Here is a 15,947-nt window from a genome sequence, read left to right on the forward strand (position 1 = left end):
ATTCAAACACTTATCATCTGTCCTTGACACACAATGTTACAGTAGTTTAGATCACCTGTTTCTGCAATAAAGACACTTTTTAAACGTAAGGGACTAACAGGAGAACATACTGAAGAAATATCCAGTAACTATTGAATTTGCTGCTTGGCTAGATTTTGCTGCTTGTTTTTTTTTAGTCACCTCACCTTATGAACATTTGGGTTGCAAAAGTTGAGGTCCTCAGAAGTGATAATGGACATTATCACTGTTTTGCAAAATTGTAAAAAAAAAAAAACACCCCCCAAATCTCTGTGCCTTAAAACAACTGCAAAAAAGACTGCATTTGGTACACTGTGGTATGGATTGAATAGCTGAAGTTTGGGTGTTTGGCTATGGTAGGGGGATATGTAGGTGGGTATGGGCCTATTCCAGCTTCCTGATTCTATGGAAATGTTGCATTAGAAAATGAGATAGTCTTGATACTAGTAATCTTACTGAGGTTTCATTTTTAGAAATGTTCTAATTCACTCTCATTTTTAATGAAGTGGAGTGGCCACCTTCCTAGGTTAGACAGCTGCTTGAAAAGCATTGGGATGGAGACAGTCCTGTCCAACTTTAATCTAAGTTTGGCACTATCTTTGCTTCAGTTTTCTTCCCTCTTAAATGTCTTTTCTCATCTGCTGTAATGTTCCCAAGGAACATAACCTATGTCACGAATAAGACTCCCCTTAAAATGAAACAGGCTAAAGGGGAGGGGGTCATTAGTTGAGCATGTGGTACTAAGCCTCTAGCATATAGTTGCCTTTCTTCTTTAAACCTCAAATAAGAGATTTACACATTTTCAAAACCTTTCCACTCCCAGATTAATAAATAAAATTCCCAGCTCTCCTGCTGGAAGCAACCCTGAAATTAGAATAAGTTCAAAGTCTTCTGCGTCTCGTGGGCAAAGCAAGAAGCTCTTTCAACAAGATACTTGGGACCAGGGTAGGTTAACAATTTTTGAAGCTCCGTATCCCATCAAGAGGGGTTTGTTTGAATTTTGAGCTCCCTATCATTCATCATATGAATGTGTGCTTTAGAATGATATAAATTCCACAAAACGTCATTTGTGACACTGGAAAAGAGAGGCCTTTTTTACCAGCTTCCTCTAAAGTATGCAACTTTAGAGACAAGAATGCTCCAGGGAAGGTGTAAGAGAGACCTGTTCCCCCCCCCCCCTGTTTTAATCTACTATAATTCATGAGGGATTACGCTCTTGGAATCACTTCTAAAGCCAAAATCACATATAGTCAAAACCCATTGGGTTCAATGGCAGGAGGGATTCTCATTTTTCCCCAGAACCGTGCCCCATTTTTAATTGTTTTATATCTATCTGCCACCTGTGTAAAGCTTAATAGTAACAATAATTTTGCAACTCTGGGCTGCTTCCAACACATATAAAACAAACATTAAAAAAAACCACCTGATGCAGGGTTACCTTCAGTTGTCTTCTAAAAGTCAGATAGTTGTTCATTTCCTTGATAGCTGATGAGAGGGTGTTCCACAGGGCGGGCACCACCACCGAGAAGGCCCTCTGACTGGTTCCCTGCAGCTTCACTTCTCGCAGTGAGGGAACCGCCAGAAGGCCCTCGGAGCTGGACCTCAGTGTCCGGGCTGAACGATGGGGTGGAAACAGAGCTGAATCACACAAGTTTAAATGCACGTTAAGTTGCAGACTTGCTGTAACATTCAATTCATGGATTTCTACCTCTCCAGCCTCCTACGCCTTGGTGGTACCACAGCAGAGGCCACTGTGTACTAAAACCATTTGTCCCTGCTAAGTGTTCTAAAGGAAAGCCGAGGAAATAGGTGCTCCCACTCTGATGCCCAGGCTTCCCTCATGTTATGGCAGGTGAAAACTGAATAACCGATGGGAGGGGGGACTCCAATTGTGTGACAATAGGAGTTGCTCTGGCAGGCAGGATGTGCTGCCATCTTCCCCTTCCCCATGCTCTTGCCAGACTACACTGGAAGGCAGAAGAGGTCCTCAGCCAGGTGGCTGAACCTCTGGAGAAGTGTTTGAAAATTGTCCTGACCTCCTCCTGCTTTCTCACAAGTGTGCATGTTTGAGTGGTTTTAAAGCTAGAACTGTACTTCCAATTTAGCTCAGTCCTCTCTCCGGTTGTGCAAATTATCGCATGCTGCTGGTCAGCAAGAGAGAGCAGTCAAGTCACCCCAAACCATTTTTTAATACAACCAAGTCATTTATTTTAGGCCTGCTATTTGCAAATAAGTGCACAATGGATTCCATTTAGAGTGTCCTAATGACATTGTCAAAGCCCATTTTGTACATTCGTGGAATAACATTTCCAGCGAGCCTCTGTTAAGACATGAGAGTATGCGATTATATACACCCAATTTCCTGTTTAATAAACAAAAAGCAGCTGTTACAAAAGTGTGTGTTATCGTGGCGTTTCTGTGTAACTTAGCAAGATGTGCAAAAATGTGTAAAGGTTAGGTTTCCTAGTGGAAAACAGTTACATTAAGCACAGGACAGAAAGGCAATATTTTAATAATGACGACTGTTTGCCCGTAGAGGATTATAACATTTATAAAATGCATTTCAAGGGTTCAAAGCACATAGTTGCAGTATCTCAAGCCTTATAATAGCCCTGTAAGGTATGGTAGCATTGCCATCCCTATAATGCAACAGAAGTGTGCAGGGACAGGGTATATTTAGCCGAATATTGTCAGCAGCACCCATTCTTCTTCACCTCCTCCCCCCCCCCAAAAAAAATGTCTTGTAACCCTCCCCATGTATAGCCAGAAATACACACCATGCTGAAATTTGGTTGAAAAGTCATTCTGCTTCAAATGGATTTAAAGAAATGTGTATTGTTTAATATAACTTCAGCACCACGTTCCTCAGAATCCCTCCTTTTCTTGCCTTGCCTCATCAACATCCGTTTGTTTTGCCAGATTTTGTATTCTTTTGCTATATTTCCCTCATTTGGGCAAGGTTTCCTATTGCCCAATTACAGGAAGACTTCTTTGCCCAACTGCTTAAGGCACAGGAGTCCTACACAACATACACATCACAGCTGCCATCATCATCTTGGGATTTGTTTGTCATTAGTTACCTAAGGGGTGTTATGAGTAAGCTATCCCCAGTTGTGACCCTCATTGCCGGGACTGCAGTAGGCGTCATTGGTCAAAGCAGGCGTGTCTTCTCCAGAACACCCTCTGCTGAATACATAAATTGGACTACATGTCACTACGGTGGATGTTGACTGTTGTGGGATAAAAACCTCTAGTGTATATGGACTGATGGACATTTCAAGGTTATATCCTCCAAAGAAGTACTTTGTTCATACACTGCTAAAATTGGTAGCTGGTACTGTTGTCTGGTCAGTGACTTGACACTTGACAGCAGCAAATGTGGTATTGTTGTTGTTTTGGCAGGGGATGCCTTCACCCTCTCGGAAAAGTAGTGTTGACTGTGGCCTAAAGACCTACAAACAGTCCCCAAGGGAGTTCATCCACCTAAGACTTACTGCAGGCATCCTTGCATTCCACTCTTTGGGTGGGATGTTTCATAAGTGCAAGAATTCAGCTTGCTCTGAACACGATTTCCAACTTGGGCTGCAGAATCAATCGCCAGCTTGCAGAGCCATTATGCCACAAAGATTTCCTTGAACTGCAGACTTAATAAGCCCGGCACAAGGCAGCTTTTATGCAAAGCTTGAAAAGTTAGTCCTTGGTCTTTGGCCACGAATGAAGAATGCTTGGCCTTGTGCGTAGTGTGTCCTGCATGGCTGCACTTCTGGCAATAGTTCCACCCAGTGTCATTGATGGCACTTGAGCATGACTCTGCCCTGAACGACCTCTTCCTACAGAAAGGCAGTGGGGTGCAGAGATACAGAGCAACATCAGATCTTTGTATTAATGCTCTCCAACAGATAATCCTGTGTGATGAGAACTTCTTCCTCCATAGGCAAGCAACTGAGCATTGAGCTGCTTTAAATTTCAGCTTGTCCACAAGATAATTAAGTAACAAGAGGACAAAGCATGCCTTTCAAGGCCAAGCACATCTTTGGTGTTCTGTCCACAGTGGTTGGCTTCCCCCTCCCATGAGGTTCTGATTTGTACACCGTCCTTGAAGCTGGAAATTGAAGCCAAAGACTGACCATTCTGTATTCCTCATTCAAACCACCCACGGAATATACTAGCCTCGGTTTGTTTGAGAATGTTTATTATGTGCAAAGTTCTCTTGCTGAATGTTGGTTGTTGTTTTTTAATACACCTCTTCTCTTCCGTTGAGGCAGATTTGGAAATCAAACCAGAAACTTCAGACTTTACTATGATGGAAAACACTTCGTTGGAGAGAAGCGTTTTGAGTCTATCCACGACCTGGTGACAGATGGATTGATCACCCTTTATATTGAAACCAAGGCAGCAGAGTACATTGCCAAGATGACCATAAATCCAATTTATGAACACATAGGATATACAACTTTAAGCAGAGAGCCAACAAACAAGAAGCATACAGTGGCTGTGAGAGATACACTTGATGGCAAAGAGTCTTCAGGAGACAATGACATAGTAGAAAAAAGGGTAAGTTACTCAATCACAATTTTGTTCTTCTAACACTTTCCCAAAGTTCCTAATCCGATTTGAAAAATAAGACATTGTCGTACAGGATAGTGGGTATGAAAGAAAGGTACACTGTACTTTTTAAAGAAATTAAAAGCATTTTAGAGCATAAAAACATTTGAGAAGTGTATTTCATCCAGTGTATTAGGAACAGAGAAATTACAGGTCAAGTGTTTAAATGCAAATTATTTCTCTCCCCCCATCTTTCAGTAACTTAAGTAAGGTATGCTTACTCAATAAATATCAGTTATTTTAAAAAGATTCTTCCCCACTTTTTCACTGTGAAAGTCCAGGTGGATGGGATATAAATAAAGTATTATTATTATTATTATTTATATCAAGGGTGTGATGAAAGTTTAAGAACAAAGGGTATACTATTTGTTGTAATATAGTAAATGCTAACAGTCAAAAATATTGTTTATAATGGAAGAAAAACCCCACTGATTCATTTTTTAAAAAATATTTTTAAACAAAATTTTAACATAGAGAATGAGGAGAGGGTACAGGATAGGGATATGCAACAATCAGAAAAATTGGACCCTGAATTGGTGCTTTGGAAAACAACCCAGTTTGGAGACTTCAATTCTTGCTCAGAGTTCTAATTCACTTCACAGGGAAAGTCATTCTCAATGGAGAAAAAAATGAATCTCTACCTCCACCCCACCCCTTTTGAAGAAAGCGTAAGAAATTTACAGGCATTGGTAGTACCTCCAGAGTGGATTGGCTCTGCCAAACTACTGCCAAATGGTTTTAGGATTTTTTTGTGTGCACATTTTAAAAGTTTTTGAATTAAAAAATAGTCTATAACTTTTAAAGTTTTGGGGCAGAATTGGATGAAATTTAGAAACATGTCTGCCCCTTCTTAGGATTTTAATCTTGCCAAATTTCAGAAGGCTGACTAGAGTGGTTTCCACAAGACCAGCTTTTACAGTTTTGTGATGGGTAAACAAGGAATTATTTAATCCTTCCTGGTGTTTTCTGGGCAATCGATCTGAAACTAAATCAGACACAAGAAGCATTTCCCTCTTAAGTAGGTACCCGGCCAGATTGCAGACAGACTGGTCCAGGGCTGTTTTGTGCTTGGCACCTTTTAAAGTTTATGTGGGAGCAGGAGAGAGAAGTAAAAGGGATTCACTTTCCTTCCCCAAAGCTCTGGGATTGGAAAAGCCTGGCCTGTCAGTCACAATGGGACTCTCCTTCTCCCCATAGATGGTAAGCTTGAGACATTAGTTTCATGTTTAGCAGGCATCTGTAGCATTTTTGGCATCCAAGGAACTGAATGAGGCATCTTTGGGGCTATTCCTGCTCCAAGGAATAGGGACTCCTTGTACTTACCCCACTTTGGCTAACAAACAGAATCCATCTAATGCAGTGCTTCGGCTTGTGATTCATTATTCATCTAAAGCCGTGGTTCCCATCGTGGGACACCCCCCCCCCCCACAGGAGAGCAATTTGATTTTTAAGGGGGGCAATTCGAGAATGAGTTATTAACAGTGAATGGCCTTTTAGGCTTCCTCCACATGAATAGGAGTTCACTTTTTGAATAATAAGAATTTTATATCACGGGGGTCAAGATTTTAGAGATGCTTAGGTGGGGCATGGCCAAGAAAAGGTTGGGAACCACTGATCTAAAGCCACTAACATCCTGCTAGACCTCTATATGTTGCTCACAACACAGAACCCAGCTTCATGGTAACAGGAAAATTAATGCAACAGTCTAAATATAAAATACAGAAGAGGCTGTTTTGAGTTTTGTGAATTTTGAGTTGTTGTTGTAATAATAATAATAATAATAATAATAATAATAATAATAATAATAATAATAGCTGGACTCTTACTTGTTCCTGGGCTTTAGATATTTTGGCATTGTGGCCTTCGGTACAATCCTGATAAACTATATTTTTTACTCTCCAGAAATATCATGACTATTTGCTGTGTATATATACTTAAAATGTTTCTGAAGAGCACTGTTTCCTGGTGCTCTAGAAGGATATTTCAAATATTTTTTTTTTCTCATATTAAAATTATTACAACAACCAAAAACATGAAAAAGGCTATTATAAATAAAAATACAGCCCAGGCTCTGAAATGGAACAGAAGATCGTGACAAATATACAAGACGTATTGTGCCTTCTAATTCTGTTGTTGCTATCATTCAAAAATAATAAATTCCATTAGTAACGCCATTTTAAAGAATCCCTAGCAATGACACAGTTGGGTTTTGTCAAAGAAAGTACAGTATAAGCACTGTGGGGGTTGCAAGTGTGTGTGTATTCTGGCCTATATAAATGGCAATTTGCAAGCCTGTTCTTGTAGTAGTATTTGACGATATACGGTCAAATAAAATAACATCATTTATTATACAGTCACAGACCCAGAACAATGTATGCTCAATTAGCCATATACCATTGTTGTAAGGTAATGACTGGACAAAACAAATAGAAAGCAAAGGACAATAATAAACTTAACACAAAGCCACAGGAGAAAAGACCAACACAGTGATTTAGCCTCTGATATACGTTGGCGCTGTGGTCTAAACCACAGAGCTTAGGACTTGCCAATCAGAAGGTCAGCTGTTCAAATCCCCGCGACGGAGTGAGCTCCCGTTGCTTGGTCCCTGCTCCTGCCAACCTAGCAGTTCAAAAGCACGCCAGTGCAAGTAGATAAATAGGTACCGCTCCGGCAGGAAGGTAAACTGCATTTCTGTGTGCTGCTCTGGTTTGCCAGAAGCGGCTTAGTCATGCTGGCCACATGACCCGGAAGCTGTACGCCAGCTCCCTTGGCCAATAAAGCGAGATGAGCGCCGCAACTCCAGAGTCATCCACGACTGGACTTAACAGTCAGGGGTCCCTTTACCTTTATACATTGAATAGTATGGGGATACATCAGCCATAGGTAACTTGTCAAATCTCCTTAGCGGCCAGTTGTTTCCATCCTTGCAGTGAGTAAGTAATGAGAATATGTGAGAGTCTGCCTACACATTACATTGGCCCCCACATTGTCTCAGGATTATTGCAGGGCGGAAATGATCATCCGCAGAAACAGTTTCACCCGTATGGATCATGAGTCTAGGACATGACTGTCTCTTATTAATAGATCATGCAATTCCTTGCTGCATCCAGGAACTAGAGGCGAATTTGTGAAGAAGGACCCTGACATTACTGAGGGACGTTGATCTAACTTTTGAAGGCTGTTGTGGACTTTGACGCTGTCTCATTGTCCTGTTGCTATTTATAAAAAGAACGATTGGGCAAAATCCTTCATTTCACTGTGTGATTTCTTGCCAATTTGGGGTATTGTTTCAAAGGAATAGCTATTGGCAAGGCTAGGTCATGTCATTGTAGGATGAAGATGATAGTTTAGCGACTCAATTTCACACAACGCTGAGAATGCGTTTAGCACTTCTAAAGTGCTTTTACCTAGAAAAAAAAAGGACATCTCTAGCTTAAAATGCTAAGTAGCTTTGTGAACTCACTAGAACAGCATTGGCTCAACAGCAAAATCATTTTAACCAAGTACTAGTGTAATCTTTCACTGAACGACTTTAGCAAAATTTGTATCATTGTGGTTTGCAATTATTTTCCAGTAGACATAGTGTTAAATTATTTGGGCAGAGATTTTAGTTAGTGATAGGTGAATGGCCACTTTGAAACGCTTTGGCCAGTCTGCAGTTTTCATTTACAGTTTCTGAACAGCTAGTTTGGATAACTTGCATCCAATTAAATCTGCAACAAATGATGTTTGTAGTAGCAAAATACACCAAATTCCTTCAGAGCTGAATCAGCTACATGAACTGAAGAACTGCAAAATTAATACGTCAGATAAGATTTTTAACTTTCACATCCATGAGGATCAAGTTCATTCACATGCCTGTGGAGACAACAAAATATTATGGCTGGAGGTATGATGTTTTCACAGAAAGGGCTAATGTATTGATTGCTGGACATCCACAAAATTATATGTGTGGGAATCAAGAATCATACGAGTAAATATATATTAGTGTTGAGATATATCACTGTGGCATTTCTGGGCTTTCTGAAAATTCACGAAGATTGTCTTAAATTTGCAGTTTTACTTAACAGCAGCTGGATTTCAAAAATCCATTTTGAATTAAAAGATTGATTTTCCAGAATGGCTTTTGGCCAAGGCTGAATTGCTATGCAGATTCCTGTACAAACCACTAACTATTGCATCTGACTAGATGCAACTATTTTGTAGGCCCATAAGCATCTCCCATTTCCCTTTCCCAGTGCAGCTAGGGAGCAGCACCCTGATTGAGAGTCTATAGTTTCCACAAAAAGGGCACCCCATTTCATATTTACACATATACCAGTGTTCTTCCCGTGCTCTTTATTTTGTTGGAGTTCCTAAGTCCACATGATATATCTGACTTTTATTATTATTATTATTATTATTATTTATTAAATTTATATACCTCCCTGTACCCGCAGGCCTGAGGGTGGCTACAACAGAAAACCACAATATAAAAACACAAAATACACAATAGAAATAGAAACAACACAATAAATTATAGTTCTGAACTGCTATAAAGTCATCTTATTTTGCATTCATTCCAAACTCTGTTCAAACCTTGTAACCTAACTCCCAGGCAGGTCAGTTGTTTTCTAGACCAACTTCAAGAGAGTTTCTAAACATAAGTTGAGAATGCAATTGAATATCAATGTCTCATCAGAAAATAAAGAAGTACACATGAAGCAATTGACCACAGACATTTTACTAACAACAACAACAATTCAGTTTGTATAACACCCTTTATCAAAAGATCCCTGGGCAATGTACAACATTAAGAAAACATTTTATGGAGCATCAGTAATAAAAACATAATAAAAAGCTTAATAGACAGAATAATATGGAAAAAATAATCATAACAACAGTGTAATAAGGTTTTGTGGCATTCAGGCAACACTTTGTCCTGGTTTATCTTGACCACAGGCAATTCAGCTGTGTAGGATTAGACCATATATTCAAATAGAAAGTGTAGCCCAGTGCTTTCTCCAGGACAATTTTGTTCTGAATATACAGTATTTGAATAGGTATTCAATATTCTCATACAAAACAACTTGAATCTTATATTGGTTGGGGTGTGTTATTTGCCTGGGTAATATATAAATTCATAAATAATGTGCGTGATTTAGGTGTGGGTGATTTCTAAGTCTGCATGACTGTTTTTGGGTTTGTTTGGTTTTTTGGTTTTTTAAAAAAAAATCCCGCAGATGATCAAGGTGGCACTAATTTATGTAAGCTTTGTAACATTGTTCCATAGGTTTCTGTAGCAGAAAGGCACATGGGAATGGAAATTCATTAGTTTAAAACTACCTTTTCTGATTAAAATCTCTTTTTCATAATCATAGCTGTGAAGGGGTGACCTTTTCCTGTCAGGTAGTTTTTGTTCTGCTTTTTATTGGCGTTCTCTAGATTTAATTTTCTGGGATCCAGAAATCATTTTCTGCTAATGTGACCCTAAAGTGTAATTGAAAATAAATCAGGTTTTAAGAAATATAGGGGAAAGGGAAACTGACAACTAGGAAATAAGCACGTCAAAATATAAACATGCTCTTTGCCATGGGAGGAAAGAAAAATATCAAAATGATTTATGTTAATACTTACAATTATTTATGATGTTTCAAGGATCTTGGAAGGTGCAGTCTTAATTATATAAGTGCAAAGTTGGTGGCTTGCTTATTTCTGCTGGTAATTGAACTGGAAAATACTTTATTTTCCTAGACATATGCAATGCAGCTTCAGGGAACCAGAGAAATCAATGGAGTTATGTTACTTGTTCCTATTACTTCCAGTGGGTCTACTTTTGAGTATAACTTACTTGGATACAACCCATTGCTTTACCACTGTAAACAAAGCCATGCCTTATTCTCCATGAGTGTCTTTTTCAATCCCCTTGCCTTAGAAATAGATCCATAGGGACAGCTGCTTGATGGAAGTTTGTAGCATAAGTGGCATTTTTAAAATATATTTTATGTGGAGATTATGATGATCCAGGAAGACAGGCTTCTTTCAAAGCTATTCCACCACCACCACCTATTTTGGCATAAGTAGCAGACTTCCTCAACCTCGGCCCGCCAGATGTTTTGAGACTACAATTCTCATCATCCCTGACCACTGGTCCTGCTAGCTAGGGATCATGGGAGTTGTAGGCCAAAAACATCTGGAGGGCCAAGGTTGAGGAAGCCTGCATAAATACCTTGTCCTGTCAGCCTTTTTTCTTTCCTGTGACCAAATATTCCCCACTCAGATGTGAAATGAAACCTCTTCACTAGGGCTACAGGATATAATAACTTCTTTAAAAATGAAATAAAGCACACACTGATTAACAAGACATTAGATTTAAAAAGAGAAAACTACTGCTGTAATACAAGTAACTATCAAAGCCACAGATAGCAAACGTTCTCTTAAAAAAATATTCCCCCAACTCTCATGCAGATGCCTTTCTAAGAGGATTCTTGCCACAACACATCTGCGTTGTCTCAAAGTTAACACCTAATAAAAAACTACCATATGTCCGGAATTTCCTGGACCTAACCAGGATTTGTCCGTTGAAAATACCGTCCGGGTGGGATTTTCAAAAATCATTAAAAATGTCTGGGAAAACCCAGGCATATGGCAGCTTATATCGGAAGTGTTGATATTTTGGCGATTTTCCTTAAAAAAGGGGGGGGGGAAGCTTTAAAACCAGCTCAACAACTTTTGTGTCTGGATTTTCACTTTTTGAAATATGGCAGCCCTATCTAAGATTTATTCAAACCCAAATTAACCACAGTACAAAATCTGTACACCACGCATGAAACGAGAGTGGCTCAGGTACACTTCAAGTCACTGCTTTTGTTAAAGAATAATGGGGAAGTAATGAATGGGAAAGACTTGGACTCCTACTTCCCAAGTATTTTGCTAGGAACAGTTGAGATGTAAAAATGCCATTCTCAGCTGATACAGGCTGTATGCATTTTGCATTCAGGTATCAATTACTACGTACAAAATGCAAAGTAGCCTCGAGAATTGGATACAACATATAATGAGTTTAATATAATGATAGACTTGGCAGGTACATGCCTTTTATGCCTCTTGCAGTGAGCACAGAAGTATAAAAATCAGGCCCAGTCAATTTAATTTATTATTATTTATCATTTATTAATTCGTATACCACTCTTCAGCTGTAAATCTTGCGGCGGTCCACAACATACAAGATAAAAAAACACACAAAATGCATAATAAACACAAGAACAAAAACATTGAATTGCATTTGCCATTCTACTGCCCATTTGCCCAGTTTTGAGACAGTGATTAGGAGCTTCTGGCAATTCCTTTCTGTTTCAACATCCCTGAACATTTTTTGTATCTTCAAGCCCTCACTGCTCATTCTAATTCTTGATCCATCAGTAGAGAGAGAAATGTCCTCTTATTCCTGCTCTCTAGTTCCTGTTTCTTAACCAGTTACTGATTCACATTAGAACCTTTTCTCTTACTTATTCCATTTCTGGTGAGCAGTGTACAGTGGCACCTCGGGTTACAGACGCTTCAAGTTACAGACTTGGCTTACCCAGAAATAGTACCTCGGGTTAAGAACTTTGCTTCAGGATGAGAACAGAAATCGTGCGGCGGCAGCAGGAGGCCCCATTAGCTAGAGTGGTACCTCAGGTTAAGAACAGTTTCAGGTTAAGAACGGACCTTCAGAACAAATTAGAATCATAGAATCATAGAGTTGGAAGAGACCACAAGGGCCATCGAGTCCAACCCCCTGCCAAGCAGGAAACACCATCAGAGCACTCCTGACATATGGTTGTCAAGCCTCTGCTTAAAGACCTCCAAAGAAGGAGACTCCACCACACTCCTTGGCAGCAAATCCCACTGTCGAACAGCTCTTACTGTCAGGAAGTTCTTCCTAATGTTTAGGTGGAATCTTCTTTCTTGTAGTTTGGATCCATTGCTCCGTGTCCGCTTCTCTGGAGCAGCAGAAAACAACCTTTCTCCCTCCTCTATGTGACATCCTTTTATATATTTGAACATGGCTATCATATCACCCCTTAACCTCCTCTTCTCCAGGCTAAACATGCCCAGCTCCCTTAGCCGTTCTTAAGTTCTTAACACGAAGTGCCACTGTATTCCACTCTCAGCCTGTGTCATCTTGACTTTCACACACAGAAATACCACATTCCACACCTGGGCAGAGGGACTCTGAAGGTGACCTCCCTTTCCAAAACGTTGGACCCTTCCGGAACATGAAAACTAAAGAGAACTTCCTCCACAGCAAAGGATGGCTGCTTTGTCCAGTTTGCCAGGCCTATCAAAGCAACCTCCAGCACTCATGCTAGTTTGATCATTCTAGTATAATTCTTACAATCAGTTGCCATGGTTCCATCAGTTCCTGGAAAAGGACATTGGGAGCATCAAGCTCAACCACTGATTCCATTTCAGTACCATCGCCCCAACTCATTTGGATGCAGTGGGGAATCATTACACAAGATGTAAGATGTTGGTAGAGTGCAAGGTGATGGTGACAGCCTTTTAAGAAAAAAGGGGCTGAGCAAAGTAGACGACAAGTGCAAAAGAAAAGGCATTTTGTGTTACCGTGAAATTGTTGTAAAAAGGTAAAAGGAGGTGCATATGAAAATAAAGGTAAAGGGACCCCTGACCATTAGGTCCAGTCGTGACCGACTCTGGGGTTGCGGCGCTCATCTTGCTTTATTGGCCGAGGGAGCCGGCGTACAGCTTCCGGATCACGTGGCCAGCATGTCTAAGCCGCTTCTGGCAAACCAGAGCAGCGCACAGAAACACCGTTTACCTTCCCGCTGGAGTGGTACCTATTTATCTACTTGCACTTTGACGTGCTTTCGAACTGCTAGGTTGGCAGGAGCAGGGACTGAGCAACGGGAGCTCACCCCGTTGCAGGGATTCAAACCGCCAACCTTCTGATCAGCAAGTCCTAGGCTCTGTGATTTAACCCACAGCGCCACCCGTGTCCCTGCATGTGAGAATAGTCATGGGCAATAGGATTAGTGTTCATCTGTCTCAATCATCCATGTAATATGCAGCTTTCCTCCCTTTCCTGCTTGCACTACATTTCCAGGCATTAAAACTGAAGAGCAATCTCCTTAGTTTTTAAATGGCAGAGATGCCATTTTGCAATGATGCATGACTCATTCATTGCTCATTATCTTCCTGCTGATTTTTTTTTTCTCTTGAGCCAGCAAGAAAGTCTCCTGTGGGAGGGGGGATGAGTGAGCCTGAGCACCACGCTGCTTAAATTCTATTGCCGGCTCTTCGTTGGTTGCATGCTGACTAAATCTAACCAGTCAGATTCATTGCTGCCGGCTAAAGCCCGCCCCCTCCTCCCTCTCCTTGCTAGACTGAGGTTAGCAGAGTGTCTGTTAACTGGAAACTGATTATATGCAGTATGTGAGCATCTTTTGATACAAAATGGTCATCAGTATGGTTGAATAGGGAAGAAAAGAGTCTAGAAAACTGCCTCTTCTGAATTCACTGCATAGGTTTCTAAATGGATGAAGACATTCTGGGATTTCTTTTGTTAACAGGGACTCTGCTTTTGTTTACATTCAGACCCATAAGTTTTCAGGCTTGAATTAGAAAGCTTTTTAAAAAAACAAAAGCCCTCAAGAGAGAAGAAACCACAGCCAAACCAGATTTTTCTTTTAAAGTAAAATAGTAACTGCATCAATGATGCCCTTTTTCAGCTCAGTTTAGGCTTCAGGATAATAATGCTGCCTTTGTTTTGCTTTTAACTCAATTTGAGATCGGTGCAAAGTTCTTGTTTTTATTTTATTTTTGGTGTTTGGGCTTTTTGGTTCTTGGTTTCGGTTTTCTCCTGCCAGTTCTTCCAAAATGCCATCCAAAGAGTCTTGGTCAGGGCAAAAAGCTAATAGATCTGCCGTTCACAACTCCAAACAGGAGAGCCGTCAAAGAGATTTATTGATGGCAGCCTTGGGAATGCGACTGGGCTTTCAAAAGTCATCTGTGACAATCTGGCAACCTCTTAAACTCTTTGCTTATTCGCAGCTGACATCACTTGTCAGAAGAGCAACTCTGAAAGAAAACGAACACATTCCAAAATATGAAAAGGTTCACAGTTTCAAGGTAAGAAGTTCACCTCTTTCATTATACCTATGCTTGGGCAGCTGTTCCAGACTTGTTTGGGGCAGTTGTTTGTTTGTATGCCTGTGTGTTCCGTTCTGAAGCTAGGCAAAAATCACCCAAGCAGTATCACTTCAGTAAAGTAACATATTGCATGTAGAATTAATTTGATTAATTCCTAATCTTAACACAGTCGTTGGGCGTGTATGTACAAGTAAAAAAAGTCTGGGAAAATATATTAGTTAAATTCTGGCTTTTAGTTCAGAGGTACATAAAGATTTTGTGTGTGAGAGACCTGATCTTTGATCAAAGGATTTACTGATCTTATCTCTGTGCATTGCTATTAAATAGTGTTAGATGCCAGAAGCATGCTTTTATTGCATCTGGGCAGAGCAGATGGTCTGCATTTTCCTGCTTCCTAGCTCATTTCTCTCCCTCCCCCCCCCCCGGACTCCTTCATTAATGAATTGACTGTGATGGAAAGAGCATGTTGTTACCATAGGGCTCTTAATGCTAGCGACTCTCAAAGACCCACACAATTTTCTTATGTAGCTTCTGAATATTATTATTTTTGATTAATACTATTTTTTAAAAAAAACACACGCCATACAATTGTCTTCTTTACTATTTCTTGGGAACCCTTAAAATTATCTTATTTAGATGTGTACACTGAGCTAATGTTAGTTGCAGATAATTCATTACATCCCTCTGATTAAATGGGTGCTTTAATTAAGGTCTTGTAAACAGAATGAGCTCTTACTCGTTGTCTTATTCCAAGAGAACAGAAACCGCTAGACCTCAGTAGGTTTTATGTTTAAAAAGAGGTTGCCATTAGGGGTCAGAATAAAAATTTGGCCCACACTCCTCCCAAAGTAAAATATCTGTATTCCTTGTTTTTGAAAGCAGTCAGTGCTCAGGTGCTCTGATCCAGTGATCAGTTTTAGGCATGGACACTCCATTGCATATACAAAGCTCGCTCTTTGGGAATGCATTGCACACGTGTTCATTATGAATCAGAATACTTGTGTGCACACACCTGAATATACACACAGCTCTGGATTGGAGACACATATGAACCCCGCTGCTGTGGTGCTTTATTTAAAGCCGAGCTGAAATCTAGAGAGCTAGTGGGGCACAATGGTTTCAGAGAAGGAGCTACAGATTGGCAAGTTCCTGGTTCTCGCGTCTGCCATGAACTCACTCGGTGGCTTCCA

The 15,947-nt window shown here is 40.3% G+C and overlaps 1 protein-coding gene across 3 annotated transcripts in view; it reads left to right on the plus strand.

Moving 5' to 3' along the window:
• CHN1 (chimerin 1) overlaps nucleotides 1–15,947 on the plus strand; it is a 106,106-nt gene that overhangs the window by 61,831 nt on the left and 28,328 nt on the right. For all 3 annotated transcript variants that reach the window (XM_081888493.1, XM_081888494.1, XM_081888495.1), the window contains 2 exons: nucleotides 4,284–4,572; nucleotides 14,659–14,736. In XM_081888493.1, the coding sequence (XP_081744619.1) occupies nucleotides 4,284–4,572; nucleotides 14,659–14,736 (367 nt within the window). The remainder of the gene's footprint in view (nucleotides 1–4,283; nucleotides 4,573–14,658; nucleotides 14,737–15,947) is intronic.

Source organism: Podarcis melisellensis (genome assembly GCF_964234715.1).
Source record: "Podarcis melisellensis genome assembly, chromosome: 1".
Lineage (NCBI taxonomy): Eukaryota > Metazoa > Chordata > Lepidosauria > Squamata > Lacertidae > Podarcis > Podarcis melisellensis.